This window comes from Triticum urartu, chromosome 5A (assembly GCF_056163025.1).
Source record: "Triticum urartu cultivar PI428250 chromosome 5A, HENAU_Tu73, whole genome shotgun sequence".
NCBI classification, from domain to species: domain Eukaryota; kingdom Viridiplantae; phylum Streptophyta; class Magnoliopsida; order Poales; family Poaceae; genus Triticum; species Triticum urartu.
The window spans coordinates 1,026,265-1,041,263 of record NC_141877.1 but is presented as its reverse complement, the minus strand read 5'-3'; the positions used below and the strand labels follow the sequence as shown (position 1 = coordinate 1,041,263).

The window sequence follows — 14,999 nt, the reverse complement described above, 5'->3', positions numbered from 1 at the left end:
CCCGAGTTGAGAGATATGAAGTCTCCAACAAGTTCTATAGCTAAAAGATGGAGGAGAATCGCTCAACGAGTGAGCATGTGCTCAGATTGTCTGGGTACTACAATCGCTTGAATCAAGTGGGAGTTAATCTTCCAGATAAGATAGTGATTGACAGAATTCTCTAGTCACCATCACCAAGTTAGTAGAACTTCGTGATGAACTATAATATGCAAGGGATAACGGAAACAACTCCCAAGCTCTCCGTGATGCTGAAATCGACGAAGGTAGAAATCAAGAAAAACATCAAGTGTTGATGGTTGACAAGATCACTAGTTTCAAGAAAAGGGCAGAGGGAAGAAGGGGAACTTCAAGAAAAACAGCAAGCAAGTTGCTGCTCAAGTGAAGAAGCCCAAGTCTGTTCCTAAGCCTGAGACTAAGTGCTTCTACTGCAAAGGGACTGGTCACTGGAAGCGGAACTACCCCAAGTGATTGGCGGATAAGAAGGATGGCAAAGTGAACATAAGTATATTTGATATACATGTTATTGATGTGTACTTTACTAGTGTTTATAGCAAACCCTCAGTATTTGATACTAGTTCAGTTGCTATGATTAGTAACTTGAAACGGGAGTTGCAGAATAAACAGAGACTAGTTAAGGGTGAAGTGACAATGTGTGTTGGAAGTGGTTCCAAGATTGATATGATCATCATCGCACACTCCCTATAATTTTGAGATTAGTGTTGAACCTAAATAAGTGTTATTTGGTGTTTGCGTTGAGCATTAATATGATTTGATCATGTTTATTGTAATACGGTTATTCATTTAAGTAAGAGAATAAATTGTTGTTCTGTTTATATGAATAAAACCTTATATGGTTACACACCCAATGAAAATAGTTCGTTGGATCTCGATCGTAGTGATACACATAATCATAATATTGAAACCAAAAGATGCAAAGTTAATAATGATAGTGCAACTTATTTGTAGCACTGCCGTTTAGGTCATATTGGTGTAAAGCGCATGAAGAAACTCCATGCTGATGGGCTTTTGGAATCACTTGATTATGAATCAGTTGATGCTTGCGAACCATGCCTCATGGGCAAGATGACTAAGACTCTGTTCTTCGAAACAATGGAGCGAGCAACGGATTTGTTGGAAATCATACATACTGATGTATATGGTCCGATGAATATTGAGGCTCGCGACAAGTATCATTATTTTCTGATCTTCACAGATGATTTGAGCAGATATGAGTATATCTACTTGATGAAACATAAGTCTGAAACATTTGAAAAGTTCAAAGAATTTCAGAGTGAAGTGAAAAATCATCGTAACAAGAAAATAAAGTTTCTATGATCTGATCGTAGAGAAGAGTATTTGAGTTACAAGTTTGGCCTTCAGTTAAAAACAATGTGAAATAGTTTCACTACTCATGCCACCTGGAACACCACAATGTAATGGTGTGTCCGAACGTCATAACCGTACTTTATTGGATATAGTGCAATCTATGATGTATCTTACCGATCTACCACTATCGTTTTGGGGTTATGCATTAGAGACAGCTGCATTCACGTTAAATAGGGCACCATCTAAATCCGTTGAGACGACACCGTATGAACTATGGTTTAGCAAGAAACCTAAGCTATCGTTTCTTAAAGTTTGAGGTTGCAATGCTTATGTGAAAAAGTTTCAACCTGATAAGCTCAAACCCAAATCGGAGAAATATGTCTTCATAGGATACCCAAAGGAGATTGTTGGGTACACCTTCTATCACAGATCCGAAGGCAAGAATTTTGTTGCTAAATTTGGAAACTTTCTGGAGAAGGAGTTTCTCTCGAAAGAAGTGAGTGGGAGGAAAGTAGAACTTGATGAGGTAACTGTACCTCCTCCCTTATTGGAAAGTAGTACATCACAGAAACCGGTTTTTGTGACACCTACACCAATTAGTGAGGAAGCTAATGATGATGATCATGAAACTTCAGATCAAGTTACTACCGAATCTCGTAGGTAAACCAGAGTGAGATCCGGACCAGCGTGGTACGGTAATCCTGTTCTGGAAGTCATGTTACTAGACCATGACGAACTTGCGAACTATGAGGAAGCGATGATGAGCCCAGATTCCACAAAATGGTTTGAGGCCATGAAATCTGAGATATGATCCATGTATGAGAAGAAAGTATGGACTTTGATGGATTTGCCCGATGATCGGCAAGCCATAGAAAATAAATGGATCTTCAAGAGGAAGACGGACGCTGATAGTAGTGTTACTATCTACAAAGCTAGAATTGTCGCAAAAGGTTTTCGACAAGTTCAAGGTGTTGACTACGATGAGAGTTTCTCATTCGTATCTATGCTTAAGTCTGTTCGAATCATGTTAGCAATTGCCACATTTTATGAAATCTGGCAAATGGATAAACAAAACTGCATTCCTTAATGGATTTATTAAAGAAGAGTTGTATACGATGCAACTAGAAGGTTTTGTCGATCCTAAAGGTGTTAACAAAATATGCAAGCTCCAGCAATCCATCTATGGACTGGTACAAGCATCTCGGAGTTGGAATATATGCTTTGATGAGTTGATCAAAGCATATAGTTTTATACAGACTTGCGGTGAAGCCTGTATTTACAAGAAAGTGAGTGGGAGCACTACAGCATTTCTGATAAGTATATGTGAATGACATATTGTTGATCGGAAATAATGTAGAATTATTCTGTAAAGCATAAAGGAGTATTTGAAAGGAGTTTTTTCAAAGAAAGACTTCAGTGAAGCTGCTTACATATTGAGCTTCAAGATCTATAAAGATAGATCAAGACGCTTGATAAGTTCTTTCAATGAGTACATACCTTGACAAGATTTTTGAAGTAGTTCAAAATAGAGCAGTCAAAGAAAGAGTTCTTGCCTGTATTACAAGGTGTGAAGTTGAGTAAGACTCAAAGCCCGACCACGGCAGAAGATAGAAAGAGAATGAAAGTCATTCCCTATGCCTTGGCCATAGGTTCTATAAAGTATGTCATGCTGTATACCAGATCTATTGTATACCCTGCACTGATTTAGCAAGGGAGTACGATAGTGATCTAGGAGTAGATCACTGGACAGCGGTCAGAATTATCCTTAGTAAAATAAGGATATGTTTCTGGATTATGGACGTGACAAAAAGGTTCGTCGTAAAAAGTTACGTCAATGCAAGTTTTGACACAGATCTGGATGACTCTAAGTCTCGATCTAGATACATATTGAAAGTGGGAGCAATTAGCTAGAGTAGCTCCATGCAGAGCATTGTAGACATAGAATTCGCAAAATACTTACGGATCTGTATGTGACAGACCCGTTGACTAATATTATCTCACAAGCAAAACATGATCACACCTTAGTACTCTTTGGGTGTTAATCACATAAAACAATGTGAACTAGATTATTGACTCTAGTAAACCCTTTGGGTGTTGGTTACATATCGATGTGGACTATGGGTGTTAATCACATGGTGATGTGAACTATTGCTGTTAAATCACATGGCGATGTGAACTAGATTATTGACTCTAGTGGAAGTGGGAGACTGAAGGAAATATGCCCTAGAGGCAATAATAAAGTTATTATTTATTTCCTTATATCATGATAAATGTTTATTATTCATGCTAGAATTGTATTAACCGGAAACATAATACATGTGTGAATACATAGACAAAGAGAGTGTCACTAGCATGCCTCTACTTGACTAGCTCGTTAATCAAAGATGGTTATGTTTCCTAACCATGAACAAAGAGTTGTTATTTGATTAACAGGATCACATCATTAGTTGAATGATCTGATTGACATGACCCATTCCATTAGCTTAGCACCCGATCGTTTAGTATGTTGCTATTGCTTTCTTCATGACTTATACATGTTCCTATGACTATGAGATTATGCAACTCCCGTTTGCCGTAGGAACACTTTGGGTGCTACCAAACGTCACAACGTAACTGGGTGATTATAAAGGAGCATTACAGGTGTCTCCAAAGGTAGATGTTGGGTTGGCGTATTTCGAGATTAGGATTTGTCACTCCAATTGTCGAAGAGGTATCTCTAGGCCCTCTCGGTAATGCACATCACATAAGGCTTGCAAGCATTACAACTAAGATGTTAGTTGTGAGATGATGTATTACGGAACGAGTAAAGAGACTTGCCGGTAACGAGATTGAACTAGGTATTGGATACCGACGATCGAATCTCGGGCAAGTAGCATACCGATGACAAAGGGAACAACGTATGTTGTTATGCGGTCTGACCGATAAAGATCTTCGTAGAATATGTAGGAGCCAATATGGGCATCCAGGTCCCGCTATTGGTTATTGACCGGAGACGTGTCTCGTTCATGTCTACATTGTTCTCGAACCCGTAGGGTCCGCACGCTTAAGGTTACGATGACAGTTATATTATGAGTTTATGCATTTTGATGTACCGAAGGTTGTTCGGAGTCCCGGATGTGATCATGGACATGACGAGGAGTCTCGAAATGGTCGAGACGTAAAGATTGATATATTGGAAGCCTATGTTTGGATATCGGAAGTGTTCCGGGTGAAATCGGGATTTTACCGGAGTACCGGGAGGTTACTGGAACCCCCCGGGAGCCATATGGGCCTTAATGGGCTTTAGTGGAAAGGAGAAAGGGGCAGCCCAAGGTGGCTGCGCACCTCCCCCCTCCCCTTGTCCTATTAGGACTAGGAGAAGGTGGCCGGCCCCCCTCTCCCTCTTTCCCCCTTGGGGAATCCTAGTCCAACTAGGATTGGGGGGGAGTCCTACTCCCGGAAGGAGTAGGACTCCTCCTGCGCCCTCCTCCTGCCCGGCGCCCCCCTCCCCCTTGGCTCCTTTATATACTGAGGCAGAGGCACCCCAGAAACACACAAGTTGATCCACGTGATCTATTCCTTAGCCGTGTGCGGTGCCCCCAGCCACCATAGTCCTCGATAATACTGTAGCGGAGTTTGGGCGAAGCCCTGCTGCTGTAGTGCATCAAGATCGTCACCACGCCATCGTGCTGACGGAACTCTTCCCCGGCACTTTGCTGGATCGGAGTCCGGGGATCGTCATCGAGCTGAACGTGTGCTCGAACTCGGAGGTGCCGTAGTTTCGGTGCTTGATCGGTTGGATCGTGAAGACGTACGACTACTTCCTCTACGTCGTGTCAGCGCTTCCGCAGTCGGTCTGCGTTGGGTACGTAGACAACACTCTCCCCTCTCGTTGCTATGCATCACATGATCTTGCGTGTGCGTAGGAAATTTTTTGAAATTACTACGAAACCCATCAGAGACATCTATCAACTTTAGGAGTTTCTTTCCTTTTATCGATAATCAAACGTCTAGGCAAAAAATTGAGAAAATCATTAGTAGCAAATGGTTCCTTAATGATAGTAAAAAGATTAGGATGAATACTTATAGATTTGAGATCCGCAGTTTCTTTGCTAGAGGATTCACCCTTATTTTTAGGAATATACATAATCTTGGCAATTTTAGTTGGAGGACTTGGGGTATTCTTTACGGAAGAAAAAGTGGTTCCCAAGTTGGTAATAATACCCTCAAGTTTATCGATTCTAGTGGAATTATGATTTATTCTTTCATTAACTATGGGTTCCTTCTCCTTAATATTTTTCTAAGTGACTCCTACTTTAGATCCATATTGAGTAATTTGGTTGTGGATCTTTTTATAGAAATTTTCAATTAACTCTACGGTAGAAACTTTATTTTCAATAATTTCAAGTTTTTGCATTACATGCTCCAAAGTTAACATAGTTCCATTAACCAAAAGTGGGGGTGAGCCAAACAAATCTATCATAGGATTATAGGAATCAAAAGTGTGGCTACCCAAGAAGTTCCATCTGGTAATGGTATCAAGGACATATCTGTGCCAAGGAATAGAACCTACATAAAAATTGCGGAGAAGAATAGAAGTAGATTGTTTCATGGTAGATCTATTTTGAACATTGCAAATTCTATACCAAGCGTCTTTTAGGTTTTCTCCGTCCCTTTTCTTAAAATTAAGAACTTCATTTTCAGGAGACAACGGAGAAGATAGGGGACTAGCCATAACAACAAGCAAGCAAACCAACACACAAGCAAACAAGAGACGAGCAAAAAGAGGCGAATAGAGAAAGAGGAGGAGGATGGAGAGAGAGAGGGCAAATAAAATGGCAAGGGATGAAGTGGGGGGAGAGGAAAACGAGAGGCAAATGGCAAATAATGTAATGCGGGAGATAAGGGTTTGTGATGGGTACTTGGTATGTTGACTTTTGCGTAGACTCCCCTGCAACAGCGCCAGAAATCCTTCTTGCTACCTCTTGAGCACTGTGTTGGTTTTCCCTTGAAGAGGAAAGGGTGATGCAGCAGAGCAGCGTAAGTATTTCCCTCAGTTTCTGAGAACCAAGGTATCAATCCAGTATGAGGCCACGCATGAGTCCCTCGCACCTACACAAACCAATAAACTCCTCGCAACCAACGCGATAAAGGGGTTGTCAGTCCCTTCACGGTCACCTACGAGTTATTGACTCTAGTGCAAGTGGGAGACTGAAGGAAATATGCCCTAGAGGCAATAATAAAGCTGTTATTTATATTTCCTTATATCATGATAAATGTTTATTATTCATTCTAGAATTGTATTAACCGGAAACTTAGTACATGTGTGAATACATAGACAAAACTGAGTGTTCCTAGTATGCCTCTACTTGACTAGCTCGTTAATCAAAGATGGTTAAGTTTCCTAGCCATAGAAATGTGTTGTTATTTGATGAATGGGATCACATCATTAGAGAATGTGACTAATGAGTTAGTTACAGGATGATGCATTACAGAATGAGTAAAGGGACTTGCCGATAACTCGATTGAACTAGGTATAATGATACCGACGATCGAATCTCGGGCAAGTAACATACCGATGACAGAGGGAATAACATATGTTGTTATGCGGTTTGACCGATAAAGATCTTCGTAGAATATGTAGGAACCAATATGAGCATCCAAGTTCCACTATTGGTTATTGACCGGAGATGTGTCTCAGTCATGTCTACATAGTTCTCGAACCCGTAGGGTCCACACGCTTAACGTTCGATGACGATTTGTATTATGAGTTATGTGATTTCATGAACGAAGTTTGTTCGGAGACTCGGATGAGATCACGAACATGACGAGGAGTCGTGAAATGGTCAGGAGGTAAAGATTCATATATTGGAAGGTTGCATTTGGATATCGGAATGCTTCCGAGTGGTTTGGGGATTTTTCCGGAGAACCGGGAGGTCACCGGAACCCCTGGGAGAAGTATTGGGCCTATTGGGTCTTATTGGTGGATAGGAGAAAGACCACGTGATAGGCCCCCCCTTGCCCAAACCGAATTGTACTAGGGGAGGGGGTCGGCCCCCCTCTTTCCTTCTCCCTCTCTCTCCCTTCCCCTTTTCCCTCTCTGGTGGAAGGATGGAGGGGCGAATCCTACTTGGACTAGGAGTCCAAGTAGGACTCCGCCCTAGTGGCGCGCCCCCTTAGGCCGGCAACCTCCCCCCCTTTATATACGAATCAGGGGGGCACCCCAAAGGCACAACAGACATCTCCTAGCCATGTGCGGTGCCCCCCTCCACAGTTTACCACCTCCGTAGTGCTTAGGCAAAGCCCTGCGCCGGTAACATCATCATCACCGTCGCCACGCCGTCCTGCTGACGGAACTCTCCCTCGTCCTCAACTGGGTCAAGAGCTCGAGGGACGTCATCGAACGTGTGCTGAACACAGAGGTGCCGTAAGTTCAGTTCTTGGATCGATTGAATCGTTAAGACGTTCGACTACATCGACCGTGTTACTAAACGCTTCCGCTTTCGGTCTACGAGGGTACGTGGACACACTCTCCTCTCGCGTTGTTATGCATCTCCTAGATAGATCTTGCGTGATCGTAGGAATTTTTTTGAAATATTGCGTTCCCCAACACCTCAATCTGATGGACAGTCAGAACGAGTTATACATATATTGGAGGATATGTTGCGAGCAAGTGTGTTAGACTTTAAGGAAAAAGGGATGAATCGCTTCCTCTTGTCAAATTTGCATAGAATAATAGTTATCAGTCAAGTATTAAAATGGCTCCTTATGAAGCATTATATGGCAAGAGGTGTCGCTCTCCAATCTGCTGGGAAGAAATAGGAGAAAGGAAATATCTAGGCCCATATTTAGTTCAACGGGCGGAGGAGAAATTATGAATTATTCGTGAGCACCTAAAGGCAGCACAAAGTCGACAAAAGACTCAAGCGGATAAGAAGCGCAGAGAAGTTGAGTTTAAGGCAGGAGACTGTGTCTATCTAAAAGTTTCTCCAAAGAAAGGAACGAAACGTTTTGGCCTACGTGGGAAATTAAGTCCAAGATACGTCGCGCCATTTCAAATCAGTAATGAAGTTGGAGCTGATGCTTATCGTCTGGAATTACCTCCAAATTTATCCGGGATACAAAACGTGTTCCATGTATCCACTTTAAAGAGGTTTGAACTTCCTCCGGAAACAGTAGAATTATCACTCACGGAGCTGCAGCCGATAAATAGCAATCATTGGTTAGTACTAAGTAAGAGTAGTCAACTAAATTCCTTAGTGTGGAAGGATATGCATTAGAGGAACATGCTTGTAGAGCCTTCGGGTAGGAGGGCCACGTGTGGGTGTGGTCAAGATATTTTGCAGCTCAAACTTGCACTTATCTGTAGCATTTATTGTTCAGTTGAGTCAGCTAGGCACATGTGATGTAAAAGTACAAGCAGCTGTAAAATTTAGGGACACGCAGGCTGTAGATATTTCGAAGTTACATACTTATCTGGCTCCATCATTCCCTACCATGCCTATAAATAGAGGAGCAAGAGCACGCTGTAGTACTCATCCCAACGTACAAACCAGTTCACTAGCTAGCTTTGCATGGAGTAGAATCACACTGATCGGCAAGAGCGCTCGGAGGAAGCAGCGAGTCAGCGAGTCAGGCAAGCATGCGTTCCATCTAGTCTTTCTAGCTGTCCTATTCCTTGTTTGTCTCACTGTTCATGCCATGCTCTATAGCTAGTAGTACTTCTGAAGCTCTATAATGTGCAGTGTTCGTGTGATTTGATTCGTGTACATCTCTTGAAGCTAGCATGCATACCACAGTACTACCTTTTGGTTTATGATCACGGTGGAGAAATCCTTGGCACGTGCATGTGAGCACATGGATTAATGGCTCATGCATGTATGGTTGGTTCTGTGAAAAGCCTAGAGAGATTTTTCTTGGTCTTGCATGTATTTACTCTTGCTAATCCTTGTCTAGTGAATTTATAAAAATCTGGTGTCACAACGGCAAACATATTGTACCGGTCACAATTCAGGTATGGGACTGTCTGAGTTCTTCGCTAAGAATGACACTCGTTCGGAAGCGTGTCTGTGATGAATTTGTAGGAGCAATCAACACTAGTAAGTCGGGTGATCGGTTCTTAGAGGATCAAAGAGCTCTGCTCTACTAGAGCCTCTGTGGTTCTAATCTAGGCTGTCGATGTCGGAGCACCCCTCTTAAAAGTGTAAAAGTGTGAATTTTCACCCTTGTGAATTCCGGGTCAGGAAGCTTGCTGTCATATGTAATGCCAGTTATTTATTTTCTTTCCTTTAAAGTAAATCTCCATTATCTTCCTCTTCCATCAAATGCTTTCTATACAACTAACCCTTGTGTTTTTGTCACTTTGGCAGTGAGAAGTTCCTTTTGTACCAATGTGCTTGCTGAGTATGAGATCATACTCACTCTTACTATTGTTGTTGAAAATAGCAAATGGTGGATGTGCTGATGAGAATGATGAACAATAGGAGTAGCTCTACGGGTTAGGAATAAACAAAGAAGTTGCATGTAGTATCACGACCTTTGTAATAGCTAGTAATTAATAAAGTTGGCTCTTGTAAATACTGGAAAATAATTTGTTTAGTAGCCTAACATGCATATAAACTTGAGATTTATAAGCATGTCGCGATTGTTATGGCTAAGACCCACTTAAGGGCGTGACAGGGCTAAACCGGGTTATAGCGGACTATTTGTGAAGGCGGCCATTTAGCGGAGCGGGCTATAGCTTCGCTATAGCCGGCTATTTAAAACTATGCCTGCCGATCAGACACACACCACGGTCCTGATGGAGACTACGCTCATCTCTGGTTCTATTAGGCTCGGCTCATTCCTCCCCGCAAAAAAAAAAAGGCTCGGCTCATTCCTACGCAATTTCAAGCGGTACACGGGGAGCTTTTTATACCCGATACACACACAGCACGCATGACCAGGCCACCACCACACACCGGCCACTAACACACGCACGAATGGATCACCGGGGCCACTAACCCCACTAACCAACTACTAATAAGAAGTTAAGAACCACGGCCACGAGCACCACTCCACAAAGCTAGCTAGCTAACAACCTGCATGCATCTAACAAACGCACGCACACGAGTCAGTCGAGGCACACATAGCTAGTTTGTACACACAACTATGTGCATGCACGGTTAAGTCATCATTATCCTAAGAGACGCTGGCCGTCTCGCCATTGTCACCGCTCGCCCAAAGTCGAGGGTTTCAGCACTACAACCTAGCAACGAAAGGTGGAGGAGGACAGGGGGGAGAGTGTAGGCAAAACCATCCGCAGACGAAAATATCAGTGTGGTGGAGTAGATGGCTACATGGCGCCGACTTCCGGCGACTGGAAATAAACGACCGTGGCCCTTCCGCCGCGGAGTCGCCGCAGACCAGCCAAGAGCGAGCGAGAGTGAGGGGGCAATGGGAAAACTGCGAGCGCAGCTGGTTGGAGAGGAGGAGGAGAGAGAGAAGGGGGCCTGCGGAGGGAGTGGGCGTCCGGGAAGGGTGATGCTACAGTAAACGAGACAACATCTGACGTGACACTGCAACTGGCTTTAAGATTCGTACGCCGCGATGGACGGCAATGAGACAGTTCGGGACGAGAACTCAAAAAACTGATGTTCGGGATATTACCATTTTCGAATAATTATGTTTACGATTGTAATAAGGTTCGTTACCTTATACTACTCCGTAGTATATCGGCGCACAAGGAAGGGCAGGATTCTGGCGTGATTATCACCCTTCCTACGAGGGCAGGTAACGATCTCTTGTCTATCTATCTTCTATCTATATATAAATAAAACAAAACAAAGCCGTCTGTCGAGAGGGATATACCCGATTCCGAAAGACGTACCCTAACCTAACCACTGTTGGTTGCTTCCATGGCCTCCCCGCAATCCCCCTACGGCTCATCCGAGGAACACACCTCCTCCGACGGCTCTGACCACCAAGAGGTGGTGAAGCTGCCTTTAAACGAATCATTGGCGCACCACGACTCCTCTAACGGAGAAGAATCGGAGGAAACCGGGGATATTGAAGAATCCTCGGAGGAGAATGTGGTGCCCGACGACAATAACCTCCACCCGCCGCCACTGCAAGGCGACACGGTCCCAGATTCCGAGTCTGAGTCCGACAAGTCGCCGCCCAAGTCCCAACCCAAGAGGAAGGCCGTGGATGCCGAACCTGTCAAGCCAAAGAGGATGAGGATGGCCGAGTCGCCGCAGCCGAGGATGCAATCCGAGGTCGCTGAAGTTGCTCAGATTCAACCTGTGGTCGGTGAGCATGCTCTGACTAAGAGCGATGTGGAGAAGCTATTCCAAGACAAGATCGTTTCTTATGAGCACCTTGGGCAAGAGGTGTTGGCCCTAGAGAAGAAATATCCTGGGTTGTTCAAGTCTCCCTTCGTGAAGCTTCCTGAAGAGAAGGCCGGGACACTCAATGCCAAACTTCAGCAGCACCACATTGCAAAATTAAAGGCATCGATACAGCTGGGTAATATCATAAAGGAGGTGACAAACTCCCTCATCAATTTGGTGGACTGAAGTCACGATATATATAGGTCAGTTGACAAAACTTCTGTAACTCTAGTTATATATGCTTGCATTGGGCTCATAGTTGATTGTCCAGAATTAGTTTCTTTGTTAGCTAGCTATGGGGAATCAGGGACCATGAATCTTAGGTAAAATTAATTAATAAACTTCATTAGTATATAGTGTATATAGTATATACATACATAATGCTCATGTAGAATTTAGATCTACCCCGGTTATTTATTTCTGTGGAAATACCTACTTTCTCAGGATATGTGAGCGTGTAGCTTGTTGTCTAACATATAACATACACCGTTAAAATATTGAATTGGTGAAAGTCCGTATTTTTAGGTGCCATCGGCTCCAAGCAAAGGGAGACAAACCTAATGCTCTGTCAACTGAAACTGCGTTACCAGCTTTTTGTTGCAATCGTCAAAGGCTGTAATGTTTCTCGCTGTATAAACGCCATTACATGCCCCTTTTAGCAAGTGAAATTATTATTTTAGCAAGTCTGCTGATTGGATTATCTTAATTAGTATGTTTCCCTTCTGTGATGGAAACTTTATGCTGTTGGTATTTATTTGTTTTAAAAACTGAGCAGTCGAAACATCCAATTGACTTTTGTACACTCATGATCTGATTGATGCAGTGTTAGATTTGTTTTTTCCCTATGTGTGTGTGCGCGTATAATGTATCTTATATCCTTGCTCCCTCATGTTCATTGACTGATTAACTTTTCGCAACAGCTTCTGTGCAATTAAGCTTTTGATAATAACAATCTAGTGATGCAATTATCGGTTTTCCCTACCCATTTGTTGCAGACCTGGAGCGAGCTGGAAATGCGTTCAGTTTGTAGGTGTTAAAAGACATTATCAAGAAACATAAGGAAGACAACGGAAGTGGGGCCTATTATATTGAGCCACAATTCGCTAGTTGGTTATTTTGGTTTCAGTTCTGCTCAGTATTTATATATATACTCTATCTATGTTACTACCGGCGTTATCGAATTTTGGTTCAGGTCGGACATGTGTGAACGATAGATTAAAATACCAATGATTTGGGGTCTCTCTGAACCAGGCCTCTTAATTCATATATTTTGTTGAACTACGTGAATACAGATTGAGGTTATTTATTGTACTCGTTAATTATTCCGCTGCTGTAGACATGAGAATCATGACGCCTGATCTTTAATTTGCTGTGGTTTCATCAGTAATTTGATTCATTGTGGATTACCGCCCACGTTCATAATATTCTTGGAGAACTGCCTTTAATTTTTTTTTGAAACCGTGGCAAAAGATACAAAAAAATAGAGGATAATAGAGTTTGTTGAAGATACAAAAAAATTACTCTCGCTCCATGATTGAACCCAATACTTTTGCACCGGCGGCCACCCATAGAGCCGCGTCTTTCTTGCTATTCTGGAGTCTGACCATTGGTGGCATGCACTTGTGGTGGAAGACGCGAACATTCCACTCTTTCCAAATGGCCCATGAGATTAGCATTGCAAGCAAGGCCATGGCCATCCTGTTAGGAACAACAGTGTCAGAGAAGCAAATCCACCATTCCTTCGGGGATCGTAGTTGTAGCCATGTGGAAGTATCAAGGTGTTCCAGTTGCAGCCAAACCTTGACCATGCCCCAGAGCATGAGCGTGAACCTGCACTGAAAAATAAGATGATCCACTGTTCCTGCACTTGTTTGCAGAGAGGGAATAGCCTACAGTTTGGCCCCCGCCTCTTAGCCAATCTATCCGCAGTCCACACCCAATTTTGCATTGCCAACCAAGCAAAGAATTTGACCTTAGGCGGTGACCAGACCTCCCAAACCGTGCATGGCATTGGGGACCGTATCAAACCTAGGAATTGAGCCATATAGGCGGAAGTCGCCGAGTAAAGCCCGTTGGTGGTGTGTTTCCAGGTGATGTCATCCTCCATGTCTTCATGAAGCTGGAAGTCACACAGAGTGGCCCAAAGCTCCAGAAACTCCGCGAAGTGCGTGATGGTGAAGTTAGCTGTCATGTTGATTCTAGATATCCAAGCATCATCCTTCAAAGCCTCTCTAATTTTCCAATTTTTCCGGTTGGATGCCTTGAAAATTAACGGTGCAATGTCTTTGGGCTTCCGACCCATCACCTAAGGGGCTTCCCAGAAGGGCGTGCGAGCACCGTTTCCTACTGTAATTGTCGTGGAGTCATAGAAGAAGGTACGATCAGCTTCGTCGCATGGGTTACCAAACCCGATCCATAGTTTCGCCGGCTCCTTCCACTTAAGCCATAACCATCGCAACGTGAGTGCCCTTGCAAGCTTGTCCGTGTTGAGCACACCAAGCCCACACTACTAGGAAAAGGCTTATTAGTGGCGCACCTGTTTTGGCCATTAATGGCACACTACATGTGCGCCACTATCATCATGCCACTAGTAACATATACTAATGGCGCACCCCTGGTGTGCCATTAGTATACTAGACTATAGTGGCGCACCGGGCAGTGCGCCATTAGTAAGTCACACGGTACGCTATTAGTATGCCTCTCAAGGGGGCCATATTTACCTTGTGCTCTGGGTTACTAATGGCGCATTAACAGATAATGCGCCACTAGTATTTTTTTATAGCGGTGCGCCACTAATGTGCGGTATGGTGCGCCACTAGTATGAATATTAGGAATTTTTTTTCTTTTCTGATATTTGCACAGGTTACAAAATATATTACTACACAGAATATAGACAACACAACATATAAACAGCAGATTCATCAAATACAATAGAAGATTAGTCTCCGAATACAATTCATCATATTAGTCTCTGAATTCAAAAGACCGAACAAAGTTAGAACATTACAAGTCTCCAGCAATGAAAAAAATAGCGCGCTATTTGAAATACCGCAGCCTTCAAAAAAATGCTATAAACGAAATAGCATGCTAATAGCGCGCTATTTTGCAAAATAGCGTTTCACAAAACATTATTCAGATTTCAGCATGTAGCATACAAATGACAGATATATCAACACAAATGACAGATTTCAGCAGCTAAAACCAAGGCTAAAACATTGTTCAGATAACAAAGCATGGTCCAGATATAGGCATATAGCACTGTTCAGAGTTCATACATTCAGATTTCAGACAAACAAAGTAGACGGATAAATTAAACAGCCTACA

At 43.0% G+C, this 14,999-nt stretch overlaps 1 protein-coding gene and 1 long non-coding RNA gene across 2 annotated transcripts; both read left to right on the top strand.

Annotated features, from left to right (window-relative positions):
- Positions 1-8,842: 8,842 nt before the first annotated feature.
- On the top strand, positions 8,843-9,924 carry LOC147967304 (uncharacterized). Its single transcript, XR_015603148.1, has 2 exons — positions 8,843-8,941; positions 9,675-9,924. It is a non-coding gene; the product is annotated as an uncharacterized LOC147967304 (long non-coding RNA).
- A 1,277-nt stretch (positions 9,925-11,201) lies between these two features.
- Positions 11,202-11,861, top strand: LOC147967303 (uncharacterized). The gene has a single exon (XM_087522440.1). The coding sequence runs from the start codon at positions 11,202-11,204 to the stop codon at positions 11,859-11,861; it is 660 nt and encodes a 219-aa protein (XP_087378566.1).
- Positions 11,862-14,999: the final 3,138 nt, after the last annotated feature.

What these genes read in the sequence shown, in the direction of transcription:
- LOC147967303 (XM_087522440.1), top strand. Translation starts at nt 11,202, where the DNA reads ATGGCCTCCCCGCAATCCCCCTACGGCTCATCCGAGGAACACACCTCC.